This window comes from Mustela nivalis (assembly GCF_964662115.1).
Source record: "Mustela nivalis genome assembly, chromosome: 1".
Taxonomy (NCBI): Eukaryota; Metazoa; Chordata; class Mammalia; order Carnivora; family Mustelidae; genus Mustela; species Mustela nivalis.
The window spans coordinates 131,209,383-131,224,522 of record NC_139020.1 but is presented as its reverse complement, the minus strand read 5'-3'; the positions used below and the strand labels follow the sequence as shown (position 1 = coordinate 131,224,522).

General features: G+C 42.5%; 1 protein-coding gene across 6 annotated transcripts in view; it reads right to left on the bottom strand.

Moving 5' to 3' along the window:
* Window positions 1-12,198, bottom strand: part of PLCL2 (phospholipase C like 2) — a 195,629-nt gene extending 183,431 nt beyond the window's left edge. The window contains exons 1-2 of one of the 6 annotated variants that reach the window (XM_082684932.1): window positions 11,806-12,198; window positions 10,198-10,769 (exon numbers count right to left, since the gene is read on the bottom strand). In XM_082684932.1, the coding sequence (XP_082541058.1) occupies window positions 10,198-10,533 (336 nt within the window). In that variant the 5' untranslated portion in view covers window positions 10,534-10,769; window positions 11,806-12,198. The other 5 variants (XM_082684928.1, XM_082684931.1, XM_082684929.1 and 2 more) reach the window with 5 other exon arrangements.
* Window positions 12,199-15,140: the final 2,942 nt, after the last annotated feature.

Genomic DNA, 15,140 nt, shown 5'->3' with positions numbered 1-15,140 from the left:
AAAGAAGGAAATAATAAAGATCAGAGCAGGAAAAAATGAAATAGAAACAAAAAAATTAGAAATGTTCAATGAAACTAAGAGGTGGTTCTTTAAAAAGAAATAAAATTAACATACTTTAAGTTAGACTCACAAAAAAAAAAAAAAAAAAGAGAAGACAGATGTAAATCAGAAATGAAAGGAGTTACAATGAATACCACAGAAATACAAAGCATCAAGAGACTACCTGAATAATTACACACCAAAAAAATTGTTGAACTATTGACAACCTATAAGAAATGGATAAATTCCTAAAAACATTTACTCTTTCAAAACTGAGTCATGAATAAATAGAAAATCTGAATAGACTAATGACCAATAAGGAGACTGAATCAATACTCAAAACCTCCTAACAAATAAAAATCCAGGATCAGATGGCTTCACTGGTGAATTCTACCAAATATTCAATAAAGCTTCAATACCTATCCTTCTCAACCCTTCCAAAAAACTGAAGAGGAAGGAATGCTTCTGAACTCATTTTATGAGGTCAGTGTTACCCTGATACCAAAACCTAACAAGAACACCACAAGAAAATCACAGGCCAATATCCCTGCTGAATATAGATGCAAAACTGCTCAAGAAAATATTAGCAAACCAAATTCAAGAATACATTTAAAAAAAAATCAGACACTATGATCAAATGAGATTTATTCCAAGGATGCAAGGATGATTCAACATCCACAAAACAACATGATACTCCACATTTAAAAAATAAAGAAGAAAATTATATGATCTTCTAAATAAATGCAGAAAAAGCATTTTCCAAAATTCAATATCCATTTATGAAAAAAACTCTCAATAATGTCAGTATAGATGGAAGGTATCTCAACATAATAAAAGCCATATATGACAAACCCACAGCTAACCTCATACTCAACAGTGAAAACCTGAAAGCTTTTCTACAAAGATCAGGAACAAGACAACGATGCTCATTCTGGCCACTTTTATTCAACAGAGTATTAAAAATTCTAGCCAGAGGAATTAGACAAGAAAAAGAAATAAAGAGCATCCAAATTAAAAAGGAAGAAGTCAAAGTGTCACTATTTGCAGATAACATGACCCTAAAGACTCCAATGAAAAACTGTTAGAATAAATGAATTCAGTAAAGTTGCAGGATACAAAATCGATATACAGAAATCTTTTGCATTTCTATACACTAGTAATGAACTATCAGAAAGAGATTTTTTTTTAAGATTTTATTTATTTATTTGACAGACAGAAATCACAAGTAGGCATAGAGGCAGGCAGAGAGAGAGGAAGGGAAGCAGGCTCCCTGCTGAGCAGAGAGCCCGATGCAGGACTCGATCCCAGGACCCTGAGATCATGACCTGAGCTGAAGGCAGTGGCTTAACCCACTGAGCCACTCAGGCGCCCCAGAAAGAGATTGTTTTTAGCTACCATTTACAATTGCATCAAAAAGAATACCTAAATATAAATTTTACCAGGGAGGTAAAAATTCTGTACACTGAAAACTATTAGGCCCTGAAGAAAGAAATGAAAAAGACAAATAAATAGAAAAATATTCCATGCTCATGGAATTTATTTATTATTAAATGTTTATACTACCCAAAGCATTCTACAGAGTCAATGTTATCCCTATTAAAATTCCAATGGCATTTTTCACAGAACTAGAACAAATAGTTCTGAAATTTGTATGGGACCACAAAAGACCCCAAATGGCCAAGGCAGACTTGAGAAAGAACACAGCTAGAGATATCATATTCTCTGATTTCAAACTATAGTACAAAACTATAATAATCAAAATAGTATGGTACTGGCACAAAAACAGACACAGAGATCAAGGGAAAAGAAGAAAGAGCCCCAAAGTAAAGCCACAAATATACGGTCAATTAACACATTAAAAAGAACCCAAGAGCATTCAATGGGGAAAGGACAGTCTTTTCAATAAATGGTGCTGGCAAAACTGAACAATCACATGTGAAAGAATGAAACTGGGCTACTATCTTACAACATACCTAAAAATTAACCCAAAACGGACTGAACACTTGAATGTAAGATCTGAAACCATAAAACTCCTGGAAGAAAACATAAGCAACAAGCTCTTTGACATTGGTCTTGGCATTAAATTGTTTTCATCTGATTCCAAAAGCAAAGGTAATAAAAACAAAAATAAATAAGTGGGACTATATCAAACTCAAACACTTGTACACAGCAAAGGAAACTATCAACAGAACAAAAAGACCTAGTAAATAGTAGAAAATACTCCCAAATGACAGATCTGATAAGGGGTTAATATACAAAATACTTTTTTTTAAAAAACCTCATATAATCAATAATTAAAAATAAATAAATAAATAACAGGCTGAGTATACAAATAGACATTTTCCCAAAGAAGACATAAAGATAGCTAACAGACACATGAAGATGGTCAATATCATTAATTATCAGGGAAATGCAAATCGAAACCACAATGAAATATCACCTCATACCTGTTAGAATGCTATTATCAAAAAGACAAGAAGTAACATGCGTTGTAGATGATGTGGAGAAAAGATTGGAAATTGGTACACCATTGCTGGGAATACAAATTAGTGCAGCCACTATGGAAAACAATATGGAAGTTCCTCAAAAAAATAAAAATACAACTATCATATGATCCAGCAATCCCTCCTCTTGGCATTTATTCAAAGAAAACAAAAATACTTACTTGAAATATATATGTACCCCTGTGTTCACTGCAGAATTATTTACAATAGCTAAGGTATGGAAACAAAATAAGTGTCCGCTGATGGATGAATGGATGAAAAAGTTCATACAGTGGACTTGTACCCATAAAAAGAATAAAATTTTACCATTTGTGAAAACAGGGACGGACCTTGAGTTATGTTTAGTTATTACGCGAAGTGAAATACGTCAGACAGAGAAAGGCAAATACCTATCATATGATTTCACTTATAAAAGGAATTCAAAAAGCAAAGGAATAAACATAAACAAAGCTTGTAGATATGGAGGACAGACTGGTGGTTATCAAAAGAGAACAGGCTTGGGGGTGGACGCAATGGGTGAAGGGGACCTACGATGGCAACCATGCTTATTGTGATGATCACTCTGTGCAACCATCAAATTATTACGATGTACACCTGACACGAATATAATGTTTATACCAATTTTAAACGAAGTCTAAATATCTTGTTTGAATCCCTACAGTAAGGTACAACATCCATGCCTATGTATTCAACCATTCACACATTGATTCAACAAGTGCATACCTAAAAACAGGGCTTTTCACAAGACCTAGGTGCCTTCCTAAATTCAAGGGGATGAAGATGAAATTACCTAAGAGGCAGAAGGAAACAGAGCTGCACAGAAATACAGTAGGAGTGGTATCTGTAAGGCAGAGAAAGGGACAATTTCTCCTGAGAAGTGATTACCTGAGGAAGCCTTTGAAGATAACACAGAGGAGGGAAGCACCCAGGCTGAGAAAACAGAGGCTGGGTGTGGAGAGCAGTCTACGGGGCTCCCACAGAGCTGACAATAGGGTGATCACATTATTTCTCATCCAAACTAGGATGCCTCTGAGAGGGAAAGGAGGCACTATTACTAATTTTGTCAGGACAAAAGGTGTAAATCTGGAATGTCCTGGACAAATGAAGACATACAGGTGCTTGGCTCAGTGAAACTGACCATTCAGTACCCTCTGAGCCCTCAGCTGGGGTGACTGATGCAAGCGCACTGTTGTCCTGAGGCATCAGATTTAGAAAGGCACCAAAGCAAATCATTTTTGAAAGCATCTTTAGAATATGTCTGAGAAATCTCTCTGGGTACATTCTGCAGATTTCAAAAGACACAACTTCCAACATGGGCATGGCAGATGTCCAACTCAAATGGAGCTAAGTGAGTTTGCTCATCTCAGGATAAACTCGAAGTAAGAGAAACTAAAAATCGGAAAAACAAACATATTAGGTAGTGCTTATTGAGCGCTTCTTAAGCACCACACACTGCTCTGTATATTTCAGACACACATCATCTCATTTAATCTTCACCACAAAGCTATGGGGAGGGGCAGCTTTCCATTTTAGAGACAATGTAACTAGACACAGACTTAAATATCTTTCCCCAAGGCCACACAGAAAGGAAGAGGGAGAACCAGAGTCTGATTCAAGCACCTAACTCCACACCTTCTATTTTTCTCACCACTCTTCTGCCTCCTGAATAATCCAGACATGCAACATGTGGGCTGAGTGCTGCCCAAGACCCTGAGTACAGTCCTGCTGAAAGTATTAGCTAGAACATTCTTTACCTAATTACCCCTGTCAGGCGACCAAGCACTGGTGGCCAGCAGTGCCTAGCCACCTGCCCTCCTCTACTACGTGGAACTAGGCAGGTGCGAAGTGTCCTGCCAGCAGCCTGGACCATTCACATAATTGTCATGAAAGCTCAGTGTGATTAATTATATACTTTGAGTACTCTAATGCTATGCAATTATTCTGACACAAGGAAAAAGGGTACTACTGAAACTTCCCCCGTGGTTCTGATTTGTTTGAGTCACTACTAACGCTCTTATGCCAAGGACATCCCTCTTGGTCTACCACTCTCAACAGCAGAAAAAAGCCAGTCGGGCAGCTTGCAAACACACAGTGTCTGGTTAACTGGTAGAAATACCTGAATATCCCTTGCACTACAGAATCCCATTAATATAAAATAAAAAGGTAGCTAAACTAATCTAGAGGTCTGGTAGAAGACTAACAACAGCCAAAACTTAGCATGAATAAGAAATAGAGCAACTATTCTTTTTTTTTTTCCAAGTAGCTGGGCGTGGAGCTCAATCTGTGGGCTCGCAACCCTGAGGTTATAACATAAACTAAGATCAACAGTTGGACACTTAACTGACTGAGCCACCCAGGCACCCTTAGAGCATCTATTCTTGAACCTATATGTATAAAATAAAGTCTGTAGAGAAACTATGAATGTTCACACTTTCTTTTATTTCTGCATTTTAAGCTGTAAATAACATTGCCTTATTTTGCTGAATAATGAGGGATGGGTAACTAAAGTATTTAAAAAGGGAAAAAAGAAGAACAGTCTAGTTTAGCACCCCTTGCAGAGCACACAGAGCTACAAAAGGAACTGAACAGATTCTGGGAGAAAGCATTCTAAGAAAATATCTTGAGTGACCAGGATCAGTAATTTAAAAACAAACAAACAATTTCCCAACAGTTGTCTATTTGGATTTGGTGAAAACAAAACAAAACAAAACAAAACAAAAACAACCAGAGATCAAACAACTGTTTTGAGGAGAGACTGGAAAACAAGAAAGGAGGCAAGTAATTTTTAGGGTACGAAAATTAATACCCTCTGATCACTCCTGAAAACCGAACTCTGAATTGTGACAAAAGCTCTTTGAGTAGGCTGAGAAAAGCAACCATGCCCCTGGCTTTCTGTAGTTATCTTATGTGGCCTAAAATGCATTAGGACAAAGTGAAGTGGAGAGTTGCTGACTGGGCATTAGAGTTTTCTGACCTAAATAATCCAGGCTGCCTATCTATCCAGACAAACTCACTTTGTGATTCAGTTACTGTTTGTGTAATATTTGTGACATGCCCACAAGTTTTCGGGCATGGAGTTGTCACCCCCTCCCCCACCACTTAAAAAAAAAAAAATCTAAAGCCAAATGAAGATATTATTTTAAGACCCAGTTCAAGAAATGGTTATGGAGCGGCTGTTATCCATGCAGAACTGATAAATACAGCCCAGCTTTTGCCTGCAAGGAGTCTAATTCATTTAAACCACAGGCCAATATAATATTCATATGTACATTTTTATTATTTTGTTTAAATATAATTTAATTTTGTTTAAATGGATAATAGATGCAAATGTCTGCTTCTTCCCACCTTGGGGCACTCAGCATCTAGGGATATATGCTGATATAAAGGCAGTAAAAATGCTTCCCTTACACACCTTGATACTGTGATAGTAACAATAATGGTATTAAGAAAAGTAAGGGCTGCTACCTCGGGCAAGACCAAACCATTATTCCAATGAAGCTGGAGGCTCTGGTCAAGTAGCCATGACAGGGAACTACAGCTGCCCAGCTATATTAGCTCTCCACTTCTTCTGCCAGCAGGAATAGTCTTTGGTTCCCTCCAGTATCCCCTAAGTTTAAAGGGAAAAATTAAATCTGGCATTCCAAACCACCCATGCTAGTTTAATGATACAGAAAACTTAAAACGGCCAGAGTAATTTGGGGGACAGTGGAGTGCCGCCATACTGAAATGAGGTACAAAAACCAGCTCTAGCCCCTTAGACATGTGGTTCACTTCTCTGTGGCACTCACAGAATTATGTTAAGCACTTTTCATGTGTTTTGTACACAGTATTTAGTAAATAGAGCCTATTACAATAACTTTTAACTACCAAAATACTGTAACAGCCATAGTTTCTTATTAAAAAAGCACCCAAGATCAATGATTGCCACAGTCTGAGCATGGGAAGAGTGGAAGACTACAGAGGGGCCGGGAGAATTTTTTTGAGGGTGATAGACTGTTCTATATTTGGATTGTGGTAGTGGTTACATGAATGTGTGTGTTTGCCAAATCTCATAGAACTGGACACCAACAAGAGCAAATTTTACTTTATGCAAATTATATCACCTTTTTAAAAGTACCAACCACAGTACTCAAATTAGTTTTAATTCAAATAAACCATCTAAAATAACGGGCATTTTAACTCTATTTATTTCTAAAATTAGAAGGAAATCTAAGGCCTAAAATACTACTTCACATTTTAGATCAAGTCTTTGAATTAAAGGCTTGAACTATTTGTGAAAAATGGATGTTACCTAAATAATTAAGCAAATTAAATGTTTCAAAAGAAAGCGTGGATTGTACCGAATGATGTGATGAAATGAAATATGGAAAGAGAAAATGAAAGTGATGTTTTCATTTACTAGATTACTTAAGATGACAAACATAATGGCTCCTTCCCTCAAAATTTGGTAATGGGCCTTTGTAAATAATCTAAAAAGTGTAACGTGATAAGCTAAGGAAAAGTAAAGAAGGCTGGTGATGAATTTCGTGATTTATTTATCTTCTCAATGTATTTGTAAAAGATTCTATAGGGCTGCTCACTCTGATTTTTCATCAACACTGTTACCATAACCAAGGAGCTCTTTTGGTACAGATCTGTACATCTATTTTGGCAGAAAGTGTAGTTTTACAACAATTTCTTACTCAACACCATATTTACAAAACAGATGGAGTTCCAAAGAAATCATTTTAAATGAGAAGTATAATTCTGGTCAGCCCACAGTGTATTTCTGCATATGTCCTGCATCTCAGCAATAATCCCCTCTCTGTGCCCACTGCTCATCATATATGGGCTGTTATTTCTCCCTCTGACTTGGGGATCCCCACCTAAGAGGAATGTCAAGATGGTAATGAAAATGGAAGCTAGGAAACAGGCATAGCTCAAAAGCCTGACATTTCAACTAAAGCAACCCCGTCAATATTGGCTAGCAATTCCCTGCCATGCCCTCAAGCCCCCAATTACCATCTTGCTTAACCATCTACTCTCTCCTCTCTATCTTTTCATCACCTGACTGAATTCATCCCTTTAACTGGAAAAGAACATAGAGAAACCGGGAAAAGGTGTCATTAGTGTTTCTTCACATGAGCTTCTGCTAAGTGTTTTTTTTTTTTTTTTACTATTTTTTTTAACAAAAGTGAAATAATTTCTGCCATTCATGTGATAAAATGTACACTTTCATTGCTTTCTGAAATTTGACATTAAAGATCTCTTTATTCTATCAGAATATTGTCTTCATACTATTATGTCTATAGAAAATAACCCATCAAGTTTCTAAAATCTTGATCTTTCAAGGCACCAATTTAAAGGGAAATATACCAAGTTAGTTACCTACTTAAATATAGCATACCCCTTTCTATAACCCAGGCTTGATCAACTATCAACACTATTTCCATAGTTTCAAAGGGTGTTTAAGAAAATGCACATTGACACAAAGGAAAGAAAAAGGAGTAAATCAAGTCAGTTTAGGAAGTATAAGAAAATGAACAAGATATGAGACTTGTAAATACCAAACCACCAATTTTAGAAATTAACAGAACTTAGAGAAAACAGGTACTTCCTTATCATGCCTCCATTCATTCAGGAAGCAATCTATTGAGCCCCCACTATGTTCCTAGCAATGTGTATCCAGGGATACCCTGGACAACAGCCTGAACAAGAAACCACCTGCCTTCATTAGAAAAAAGAAAAATGACAAAAATACCTTTCAAGGTTTCAAAATTCAAAAACCAGTGATTGTTGAATAATTAATGCTTTCCCCATGTGCTCCTAGAATCTTCAATGAAGAAATGAAATTCACCAACAAGGTCTCAATTCCACATATCAGAAATACTGGCAAATCATCCCTCTTTCCATTCTGAATATAAAATTAAAGCAGCTGTTTTAATTAAATAAGTTACACTATGGATCCCACTATGAACACCAATAAAGCTTGATTTAAAAAAAAAAAAGTGCAAAAACAGTCCCTCCATAAAATTGGGGAATAAAATTAGGTAGGCTGGTATCTTCCTAAAATTCTACCTAAAATCTACCTAAAAAAAAAATCTACCTAAAAAAATCCTACCTAAAATTAGGTAGGCTGGTATCTTCTCTGGAATTTTCACCTCAAATTTCATTAACACCACAATGCGATATCACTACAAGTATCTGGTAGCCAATAAAAAAAGACATGACATATAACTCTGTTAACAGGATTGATTATCACACAGAGCTGAAACAACTTCCATGGAAACATAAGCTACAAAGTAAAAGAAACTATAAGTCACCTTTTAAAAGCCAGGTAAGCAGCAAAAATAGGTTATTTTCCTTAAACTCTCAACACCTACTGCAGGTAGTTAATACACTTGATCTTTAAGCCCTTCACTTGTGCCCTTGCCCAGACATAAACTGTACAAACAGATGACAAAGCGAAAAGCAGTTTCACAACTGCCTGTTACAGAGAGTAGGAAGGTGGTATATTTCACTAGATTACTGCAGAAGCTGATAACACCATGAGACACTACAGAGTATTTAGAAGATTTCTCAAGGTCCAATTAAATTTCAAATACCCCCAGGGCCAATTCTCTTTACTGTGGCCTGTTTTGCCCTCTCCCCCACGGGTTATCAGCCACAGGAAGGGTGGGTACAGACCTGTCAACGTGCTTTGCTGCTCACTGTCTTGGTAACCTCTTTATTTTCAGAAAGCAATGTTTTCATATTTGCTCTGAACTTAAGCAGAATGAGCTACTCTTGCCTAAGGCTCTGCTTTTCTTAGCTCATCAACTGTTTTTTTGTTTTTGTTTTTTTTTTACTTCGTGTCACGAGAAATATTTTTACATTAAAAAAGGTAGTATTAGAATGAAACCAGCACAAACTCAAAGGAGTTCCTAATACTACTTCTTGAGTTTAAAATGCACAAAACAATTGCTGACTTTCTTCTGCTAAGTAACACTATGCAAAAGATATCAAAACCCGCAAACTGCTCAAAAGAACTTCCACAGAACTGGAGGCCTGCCTACTGCAGCAAGGAAAAGATTGAATTGTGCAGAACTGTAATGTCTCAGTGCTTTTGAGCCGAAGAAAGCGGAAATCTTCACTTATGTTCAGAAACCTACTCCATTCCCCTGCGTGACTGAGTGACCAGGGATTTTGTACCCTCCAAATATAACCATTTTGCTAGAGGCAACTAGATACAGATGAGAAGAAACCTATTGAATAAGCTCTGTTCACCACCTGGGATTTTCAAGAAAATGTTTTCACAAAACCAGTGTCTTTAACATACAATAGACACCTTACAGGGAGTCTGTTACCAGCCAAGGCTACCACAGAAAAGCACGTCCTGCCCAACCAGGTACAGGCCATAATTCCAGGCCAGTCCTGAGAGAGGTGACAGCCTCAAGTTCAACTGGGAATGTCTGAGCACAGCTCCCCCTGCACTAATTAGGGATCACCTCTCCATTCTTTCCAAATGCCATTTGCATCCAATGCCTGCTCCAGCACCCCAAGCACCCATGCACCGGTGGTTCCCCTTAGCAGGGGACTCCTCTTACAATCCTCCTCCTTCCACCACCACTTCCCTCTTGGGAACTGACCCCAGGGGCGACTGGGGGTGGGCGATGAGAGCCCTTCTCCCACCTACCTTAATGATGCTGCTCCGGCGGGGCAGGCCGCCGGGTTTGCTTTCCCGGGGGAGGGGGCAGGCGGCCGGAGCGGGGGTCGGGGCGAGCGCAGCGCCGCGGGGTCCCCTGGCGGGGCTGGCTCGGGCTTCGTCCCCGGACACGCCGAGGCTGCAGTCTCCGTTGGAAACCCCGCCGCTGTCATAGCGCGCCCGCCCGTGGCCGAGGCGACCTCCCCCGCCGCCGCCGCCGCCGCCTTCCCCGGCTCCAGCTTTCAGGGCGCCCTTGGAGCCGAGGGCCGGGCCCGGGGAAGTGGGCAGGGCCCCGCCGGCGGCGCCCCCCCGGCCGCACTCCGCCATGGGCGCCCCACGACCCGCCAGCACAAAGCCGCGTCCCCGCGTCCCCGCGTCCCCGCCGCCGCCTCGGGCCGCCGCGCGCGGCCCCTCCTCCTCTCCTCCTCCCGCCGCCGCCTCCTCGGCCGCTTGCTCCTTCCGCTTTTTTTTTTTTTTTTTTTTTTTTAATTTAGATGTGATGTTTGTTTCAAGCTCGCGTCGCACACGGTTCAAGTCGTGGCGGCAGAATTATCGCAAAATTCCTGCGGGGAAGAGAAAGAGACACAAGTCAGCTCCGGCGGCGGCGGCGGCGGCGGCGGGGCCGGGGCTCCCAGTACCTGGGAAAGGAAAACACGCCCCGGCACACGCGCCGCCGCGGGCGCCAAAAATAACCCGCGCGGGCCGGGCGCCCACCAGGCCACGGGGCACCCACCCCGAGGTAACGCGGCGGCTGCCTCAGGGCCTCGGGGCGCTCTCCCCGGAGACTCAGGGCACCCCTCCCCCGCGGGGATCGGAGCGCCCATCACGCGGGAACCCGGCGCCCAGCCCCGGGCGGGGGTGCCCACCTCGGGCTCAGGGAGAAGGGAAGCGGCGGACGGCCGCCGCTCTCTGGCCTCGCCGAGGCGCCTCCCGAGGCTCTCGCGGCCCTAGGCGGGCGGGGTGGTGAAGCCGGGTCTCTCCGGACCCCAACTCCCCAGGGCCCGTCGCATGCCGAGCCCCGCCACGTCCCCCCCAAAGTCGCCCTGCGGCCTGCCGCACCGAGAGGAAGCGCACAGCGGGCAGGGGCGGCCAGGCTGAGAGTGGCGGCGCCGCCCCGGGCAGCGCCTGAAGGGGGCAGCCCAGAACCCCCAGCCCCTGCCCGCGGCTGTCTCCGGGCTCCGCGCTGACCACTGTAGGCCGCGGGGACCCTCCCCAGCCGACCCCGACCCACCGCGAGCCTCCCGGGCTCCCACCCGAGGTCGCCGCCGTCGTGGCTGCTCCCGCCGAAGCCGGGTCACGGGGCCGCGGGAACGTCCCTGCCAGCGAGCGGACAACCAGCAGCGGCCGCGGGTCCTGGATACCCCAGTTACCCTAAAGCTGCGACAACTGCCAATCACCCGCCCGGCGCCGGAGGGGCAACGACCGAGCAGGCCGCGGGGCCCGGAGCGGAGATCTGGGGCTCGGGGGCTCGGCCCCTGCGCCTTCCTGCCTGCCCCCAGCCCGCGCGCGGGACCCGTTCGCCTCCCACCCAGCTCGGGAAAAGGCCCTCCGGACGTTCCTCTCTGGGCTTCCCCACTGGGTCAGACCTATTTCACATACAGAAACCAATTCCGTTCCCCGGGCTCCTAAGCTGTGATTTGATTCAACTGGTTGCAAGGATGCTGGAACTCCGGCGGGGCGCGGTGGGGGGAGGGGGTTGGGTGAGGAGGGCGGCGAGAGGTGAAGAGTAGAGGACCTCAGCTGAGCCTGTTCTGTACCCTCCGAATCAATCGCCCTACAGGGATTTATCACCGTCGTGCCTCCCTCCCAGTGTCCTTCCTGATCCCGCCGCCAGGGACGCGGGCTCATGTAGCCCTTTGCGGGTCTCAGCTTTAGGTCAGACTTATCTTTGGGGACAGGATCCTACTAGGATCACAACAGCCAGTCCCGCTTCTCTCGGTCCTTTTCCCTTCTTCCCCTCCCCTAATGCTTCAGGTAGAGAGACCTGCCAAAAAAATCAACCTGCTCTTGCCGCTCCCCAGCACAAACATCTCCCCAGAATCTCCATCCCCCCCCCCAGCCCAATGGGCTGCCAACTCCTCCCGGTGGTCCCCGAGGCCCCACCCACCTCCCCATCCAAGGTTCCCCGCCTTTAGCCTCAAGCACTTCTCCAAGACCCCAGTTCTTGTCCAACTAGTGTGTTTCCTTTTCTGAGAATGCGCTTCCCGAAGGGAGCAAAGGATAGTCGGCTGGGGGGGGGGGGGGTGAACTTAAAGACTTTGCTTTCATAAGCATAATGTTGTAGCAAACTGCCAAGTAGCCTCTGAGGAAACGGACTTTACATACATATACATACCCACCCTTGCCTCTGAAGCAACTTCAAATACCATCATGTTATTCTTGGGGGCGTTTTAATTCTTCTGATCTTCTGGATTCATGTTTTTGTAACCCATCAGGAAAGCTTTTATTCATCTCCAGCCAATCTGGGCCTACACACTAACAGAAATATTTTCACATTGATGGACCACAATGTTTTAATATTTTATTCAGTCCCATCCTCTTCTCTTTTTTTTCTAGATTTTGTTCAAAAAAAAATTTTCTGTCATGCTAGTTTTGCAAAAAAATATTATTCAAATAATTCAAATCAGGCTCTTAATCTGCTTTCTATCGGATTTATAGTCATAGTAGCCAGTGAATGAATATGCTGAGGGGGAGGAAAGGAAAACTCCTGCGCCTTTATTCTTCACATTCTCTAATTTTGATGCTTTGAGTAATTGCCTGAAGGTCTTGCTGCCCTTTCCTGCATTTACCAATCACTAGCAACATGCTCTGAGCGTCCTATATCTTGCAGCTCATACCATGAGTTTCCCCCGGTGAGCGGGGGGACAAATACAGATTTAAACCTCCAGGATTTTTTTTTTTTTTAATAAAACCACCATCTAATTCTCCTAATGCTCTCCAAAATGAGCACCTATCTGTCTCACTCTGGACTCCCAGCAGGTCAAACCAGGGAGACTTCGTTGAAATAGACTTGGCATTTAAATTAAAACGTTTCCCAAAGCATCTTGGCAGACCTGTAACTAGAGATGCCAGAAGCCCAAGGCCTGTGCCAGGTTCCTTTTTATCCCCCTAAGTGCTTGTCTCCCACAAGCTGCTGGTCACACGCCTGCTGATGTTATAGCTGTACTTCTGCATCACACCAACAGTCGGACTATTGGTACCATTTCTCCTATATGGTGATGGGAAGGAGCAACCGGCTGCACGGCTCCCAACAGGCTTTTTATTTTTTTTTAATATAATTTTTATTTTTTATAAACATATATTTTTATCCCCAGGGGTACAGGTCTGTGAATCACCAGGTTTACACACTTCACAGCACTCACCAAAGCACATACCCTCCCCAATGTCCATAATCCCACCCCCTTCTCCCAACCAACAGGCTTTTTAATAGCTAAACTCAGATTTTTTTTTTCACCAAAAACAGCAAAGTAAGCAATTGTTTCTTCTCCTTCCTGCTTATCTCTCTGCAGTTACCAAGTGATTGCTTTCCATTTCTCCTGTTCCATGAGCAGTGTTATTAAAGAAATTATGAACATTTTGCCAAAATCTTGCGGAAGTGTTTTCATTGCATTGTAAAATTCATAGAAGTTAGAGTTAGAAATAAGAGCCAAAATATCATAGTCATTCATCAGCAAATTCTCTCTAATGCTTTCTTCAGACAAATGTTCAGAGCGGGGTAATAAGAGATAGGCAAGACACAAATAAAATGCTCATTCTGGATAACTCCCTGGTGCTCATTCCAATGAGCACCATATCAATATATACTTGGTTAGATGTTCATGAGTCATTTGCCTGTAACGTTAAAAGTCAATAAATACCTTTAAACACTCATTATCCAGTTACACAATACATTGCTTTACAAAGCAATACATAGCTTGATTTAAGTTTTCTTCATATTTCAGTCCATCTCAGCTTTTAATCATCATTGTCACCCTTACCAAACTGTCTTCTGTTTGTTTGTCTCTTTAATTTGATGGCTAGAACATAAGCTGTTCAGGCTCCCTGGTCCATAATAACCTTCCTTCAGCCTCCCAAAATAACACTGACGCTGTTTACTGACTTCTTGCCGTCATTTATACCCTTGTAGGTTATGAATTCATATCTAGTTTCCAGTTCGCAGGCTCTAACGTTACAACGCTCTAAATTTTTCTGACTCACTGAGCACTTGGCCTTCAGATTATTTTTTCCCCTCAATGTATTATAACAATTTTCATTTCCCAAATCTCAATCTCATTTATTTTTGCATTTCACCAAAGACACAGTTCAACTTTTAAGCCTTCATATTCGACTGCTCTCTGTATGCTTAATATGAAAGCTTAAGTAGAGCAGAAAGTAGAAGAGCAAAATGCTTTAAGGAAATACCAGATTATATCAACATACCAGTCCACACTGACTACCCATTTGCCTCCTGAGTTAATCCAAGACGTTGATTTTAATCTAGTGTGCTCCTAAGGCTTGGATTATGTTTATTTTATCATGATCCTGAATGAAAGATATGTAGCAGCTGCCGTTCTTCCTAAACCCCAAAGAGGAAAGTTAGACCTGCCAAAAGCTTTCATTTTCATACTCTTCTTCTCCTCTGACACTAAAGATCCTTCACCCATTTTCCTTGGCTCCACCTTTTACAAGTAGATATGGCTGCCAAGAAGCTGGGCACTCGGGGAATTACACCGACACATTCCCGCCTGTGAGGAACAATTCATTAAATCTTCCTCAGTAGCTATTGAGCTAGGCAGCACTTTGAGGGAATCCATTAATTATTGAGAATTTGATAAGATTATCCCATCAACAAAAGTAACAATATTATTTGCTCTAAAAATTGCCATTGCTGGGGTAACTGTGTGGCTCAGATGGCTAAGCGTCTGCCTTTGGCTTGGGTCATGGTCCCAGGGTCC